This window comes from Bombina bombina, chromosome 4 (assembly GCF_027579735.1).
Source record: "Bombina bombina isolate aBomBom1 chromosome 4, aBomBom1.pri, whole genome shotgun sequence".
Classification (NCBI taxonomy): Eukaryota; Metazoa; Chordata; class Amphibia; order Anura; family Bombinatoridae; genus Bombina; species Bombina bombina.
The window spans coordinates 883578808-883584807 of NC_069502.1; the positions used below are offsets into that span (position 1 = coordinate 883578808).

The following is a 6000-nucleotide window of genomic DNA, read 5'->3' on the forward strand; positions in this document are numbered from 1 at the left end:
TCAAATGTACTTGTATTATCAATTTTTATTCGATCCCTTGGTATATATTGTTGAAAAGCAGGGATGTATGCTTAGGAGCCAGCCCATTTCTGGATCACTATATGACAGCAGTTTTCCATTTGAAAGAGCACTAGATGGTAGCAAAATTTCCCAGGTATCTCCTCAACACAGGATATCATGGGAACAAAGCAAACTTGATAATAGAAGTAAACTGGAAAGTTGTTTTTTTTAAATGGTATGCTCTGTCTGAATCTCAAAAGAAATGTTGTGGGTTTCATATCCCTTTAAGCTTTGTGCCGAAGTAATTCCTTTATAACCTGGTATTATCACTTACTTTTGTGCATTCAAATACAGTTTAAAATGCTGGTCCAGAGTGGAAACCTCCTCTGATCCAATCAGCAGCGCTAGTTGCACATCTGAGTTGCGCCATTAGTGATGTTGATTGGATCAGAGTCAGGTTCTGCTTAGGACCTGCAGTGCTACATGGGTCCCGATCACCACATCTACTGTGTGTTTAAACCCTTTGCAGGGGTTAAACACACAGAAGTGTAGGATAGACAGTCTTAAAATTACATGTAATCATATTCCCACTATTATGGCCCTTTAAGTGTATGACAAAATGGAGGTAGTAAGGGTCAAGGAAGTATGTGTGCATATTCATAAAGGGACACTGAACCCAAATGTTTTCTTTCCCGATTCAGATAGAGCATGACATTTCAAACAACTTTCTAATTTACTCCTATTATCATATTATTTTCATTCTCTTGGTAATCTTTATTTGAAATGCAAGAATATAAGTTTAGATGCCGATCCATTTTTGGTGAACAACCTGGGTTGTTCTTGCTGATTGGTGAATTCATCCACCAATAAAAAAAGTGCTGTCCAAAGTGCTGAGCCAAAAAAAAAAGCTCAGATGCATTATTTTTCAAATAAAGATAGCAAAAGAAAGAAGAAAAACTGATAATAGGAGTAAATTAGAAAGTTGCTTAAAATTGCATGCTCTATCTGAATCACGAAATAAAAAATGTGGGTTCAGTGTCCCTTTAAGCCTCAGTTAGCAGCCTGGAGGGAAAAAGAAAAAAAATTGGGAACCATGGCTCTCTGACTGCCAGGATTTGTCAAGGCTTGTTAAAAGGGACAGTCAACTCCAGAATTGTTATCGTTTAAAAAGATAATCCCTTATTACCCATTACCCAGTTTTGCATAACCAACACAGTTATATTAATATACTTTTTACCTCTGTGATTACCTTGTATCTAAGCCTCTGCAGACTGCCTCCTTATTTTAGTTCTTTTGACAGACTTGCTTTTTAGACAATTTGTTACTCCTAAGTAACTCCACAGGAGTGAGCACGTTATGTATATGGCACACATGAACTAGCGCTGTATAGCTGTTAAAAACTGTCAAATGCATTCACATAAGAGGCAGCTTTAAAGGGCTTAGAAACTGGCATATGAGCCTACCTAGGTTTTGCTTCCAACAAAGAATTCCAAAAGAACAAGTTTTGAGAATAAAAGTAAACTGGAAAGTGGTTTAAATTGCATGCCCTATCTGAATCATGAAAGTTTAATTTTGACTAGACTGTCCCTTTAACACTTTATTATAATTGTCCTCTATGTGACCCAAATCTAAACAATTTTAAGGAAAGCTACAAAATTAATAAACTGCATACCATAAGCTCTTGGTGTTTTGATGGCCTTTGACACAATGCAATAAGTTTCTTCTTTTGCAACCATCTAAGATCTTCCAATAAATCATCTCCAAGGGAACACTCCACCAATAAAACTTCTTCAAAATTGTTACTGGATCCTTTTGTTTCGTCATCATCCGTTTCCTCATCTATCTCATGAATACATAACAAAAGCTGAGCAGACACCGATTCTGCTTTAGTCATTGTAAAACAACGTCCAAGAAAATCACCATTAAAAACCTGACCAGGAAGAAAATGAAGACTAAACTCTCCAAGCAATATCTTCCAGGAATCATCTGTAGGAGGTGGAGAAATAACCATATTAAGTTGAACACACAAAGGGGTCAAAACATTTGTAGACTCCTCTGGTTCTTCTATATTTCGAGGAAACTTCAGAGGTTCTGATTTAGGTTCAGGGCTCTGTTTTTGGTCACTCTGATCATGTTTACCACTGACAGGAGAGAAAGATGTGCTAGGTCCAGGCACTGTTCCATCCTCTACTAAAGAAAAGTCCTCAAATTTCCGGTCTTCATGCATGTTCCAGCAGTGTTGTTTCTTTGCTTCATCATCAAGCTTGACTGGAGGAGCACGCTTCCTCCGACTGCTCATTATGAAAGCCTTTTTTTAAGTCCTTGCAGGGAAAAGTTAATATATTAATATATTTGCAATCCAATTTACATTTGACAATTAAATTATATTGAGACTATTATTAATATGGGGTGTGTGGCCAATTCAAATTCTCAGTATACACCAACAAGCCTTTTTAGTGAAATCTAAAGCAGCTTACTTGATTACATTCAACCAACTTGTATTTTTCATTTTACTATTCTGAAATATGTTTTTTTTTTTACTCTTATCTTTGAGATTTCAGTTTTACTTTGGGTGGGACTAATAAACACCTCTCTTTGGTTGCTTAGGTGTAGCTTAAAGGGACATAATACTCATATGCTAAATCACTTGAAACTGATGCAGTATAACTGTAAAAAGCTGACAGGAAAATATCACCTGAGCATCTCTATGTAAAAAAGGAAGATATTTTACCTCACAATCTCCTCAGCTCAGCAGAGTAAGTTCTGTGTAAAAAGTTATACTTCACCTGCTCCCAGCTGCAGGTAAAAATTAAAAAAAAATTAAGAAATGACCAGCAGCCAATCAGCATCAGCAGTGTTGAGGTCATGAACTCTTACTGTGATCTCATGAGATTTGAATTAAATCTCATGAGATTTCATAGTAAGCTTCCTTTACCTGATTGGTGAAATAATATGAGAGTTCACGAGGCTCATCCCCTAAGCTGTCCTAGGGCAGACACACTAAAATGCTGCTTAGAAATCCTTTACAATGGGAGGTGGCTACTGAGGAACTTTTGAGGTAAAATATCTTTCTTTTTTACATAGAGATGTTCAGGAGATATTTTCTAGTCAGCTTTTTACAGCTATGCTGCATCACTTTCAAGTGTTTAAACATTTGGGTATTATTGCCCTTTAAGCTACATTTATTGTGTGACATTTGACGCCTGTCAAAAGCTCCCTAGCTTTTTATGTGTCAGCGGCCGGGGCGACGTGGCATCTCCAGCTTCAATGTGTACATTTCAACTCACTGAGAGGAAAATATTTTCATTGAGTGGTCAGACCTGAGATTTACGTCTATAAAAACAAAAAACTGCTGCTAGCACATAGTCCATAAAAATGTATTTAGATTGCATGGACAGGTGTGAATATAATCAGAGTTCTAATGGCTATTCTTCACTAACTAGTTTTATATTAGATATTATTTATTCCAAGAATTTACTAGCTTTTATGGTAACTGATGTTGTTATAATAACCAAATTAAAGTTTTGATTGTCTAAGATTTGGGTTCTCCTAGATCTTGTAAACTGTGGTTCAGTCCTAAATTGTATATCATATTATTTAGCTTATTTGACAGTTTTCAAATGTCATAATTCAGGTCTATTACACAATGATTCAGTTGGTTCTTAAAGGGATATTCCAGCCAAAATTGAAAACCACATGGGTGCATTTCGGTATTGAACAGAAGCAATTTTGTAATATACATACATTAGCAAAAATGCTTCTAATACAAGTTATAGCTATTTCAAAAGTGTATTTAAGTATGGACCGTGCACCAGCATTTTAAACACAACACTTGCTCAGAGAGCCTAAAGCGCTTGTACTGTCTGGTAATGACACAATTTGTTAATTGCTGACATGATACAAGTCCCACTGAGGATCTGAGCAGCTGCAGTATTTAATATGTGGGTGCAATAAATATATCTAGCTATGCTTCACATGCACAGAAAAATGTTAACATTTAAACAGTGATAACTCTTAACAGAAGCATTTTTGCCAATACATGTATATTGAAAATATGTTTCTATTCAAAGATGCAATAAATCTATGTGCATTTATATTTTGACTGGAATGTCCCTTTAAATGTTCTGTCATCTTTAATTTTGACCAATATAGCCCACACTATTTAGGTCGGTTAGTTTTTAATGGTCCATAAGAGAAAAATTAGAATAATTAGGTTTGTATTACGTTTTCTCTTTTTTGACACAAATACCTTGTGATGGTTTTGTTGTACATGCTTTGTCTTGTATTTTATATTATTGCTCTGTGTTATTTATATATTTAAATTAAAACCTAAGTAATAAAAAATGTCCACTTTTGCATACTAACCTCTTATTTCAGTGTCCCTGTGACTAACATATGCTCAAGGGTATAATCCCATACAAATGCACAGCTACAGTTTATATGAGGATCTATCCAAGGTGATATAAGTATGCTTTAAAGGGCATTAAAGGCACACTGAACCCAAACATTTTCTTTCGTGATTCAGATAGAGCATGCAATTTTAAGCAACTTTCTATTTTACTCTTATCAATTTTTTTGTTCTCTTGCCATCTTTATTTGAAAAAGAAGGCATCTAAGCCAAGGAGCCAGCCAATTTTTGGTTCAGCACTCTGGACAGCACTTGTTTATTGGTGGGTAAATGTTTCCACCAATCAGCAAGAACAACCCAGGTTGTTCACCAAAAATGGGCCGGCATCTAAACTTACATTCTTGCTTTTCAAATAAAGATACCAAGAGAATGAAGAAAATGTGATAATAGGAGTAAATTAGAAAGTTGTTTAAAACTGCATGCTCTATCTAAATCACAAAATAAAAAATTTCGGTTCAGTGTCCCTTTAAAAGTAGAGCTTCAGGAGACCATGACAAGAGGCATATCTGCATTCTCACCATTACTAGCTAGCTCCCATTAGCGCATGGTTGCTCCTATACTTCAACAGTCAATACAATTATATAAAACTTAATATTTATGAAGTATCAGTTTTAAGGGTGAAAGAATGGTGGAAGAGATTATGTTTCTTTGCAAAGAATTCATTGGAAAGGAATGACACATTTTTGGATCACTTACATAAATTATTATGTAGACAATTCAAACAAAAATAATCTATAATACATTTTTGAAACAAATAATAAAAATCCAAGTACAGCTTAATATAACATTTACTAAACTGAAATTTAGACAACTATGGATTCAAATATATAAGTTAAGTTATTATAGGCAATTGTTTAAAATACTTCTGTTCTTATTATGGATATCCCAAATAATTTACCCCATAAGGATATAGTGGACAAAAATGATATAAAAATTTATATTTAATCATCTTTCCAAGTGACTATTTAAAAGTCACGTTTACAACACATACTAAATTAGGAAAACACTGGACATATAACTAATAGACCTAAAAAAAAGAATAAGAATAATTATTTTAAGCGACTTTACCTGTTCGAAAAGTGCTTGATTTTGACGGATGTGACAGGAGTGGAGATAAGTAAACCAGCATTACACTCTCATGCTGTAGTTGTGTAACATGTAGTCTTATTCACAAAAATATTGCACATAAGTAAAGAATTATAACTGGCACCTGAGATACATTACAAAAACAACAGTTTTAAGCAGCGAGTTGGATGCGTGAGTCTTGTTTTGTGCATCCAACTAAAAACATTTTCAGGAACATTAACAAATCTTCACACACAAATGCACTGTGCACCGATATCATCTATTTACTGCGAAAGGAACACAATGAAAACTGCAACTACGGCAGTGTTTAGGCGGCCATCTTTGACTAGGGAAGTGGAAACAAACAGACAAGTTTCTTCCGACTCAAGGAGTTGAAAATAAAGCGGCCATGTTGGATAATGGCAACCCTGTTATTCTAGTTTGATACTATATACACAGCATTCTGGTGCGACGAAGTTCAAATATAAAGAAATAATTGGGACCAGTGTTAGTTTTTGAAATCTGCA

At 34.9% G+C, this 6000-nt stretch overlaps 1 protein-coding gene across 1 annotated transcript in view; it reads right to left on the reverse strand.

The window, feature by feature from the left end:
* The window catches only part of SHPRH (SNF2 histone linker PHD RING helicase), a 307366-nt gene extending 301566 nt beyond the window's left edge, over positions 1-5800 (reverse strand). The window contains exons 1-2 of the mRNA XM_053712489.1: positions 5477-5800; positions 1673-2321 (exon numbers count right to left, since the gene is read on the reverse strand). Coding sequence (XP_053568464.1) covers positions 1673-2299 — 627 coding nt within the window. The 5' untranslated portion in view covers positions 2300-2321; positions 5477-5800. The remainder of the gene's footprint in view (positions 1-1672; positions 2322-5476) is intronic.
* Positions 5801-6000: the final 200 nt, after the last annotated feature.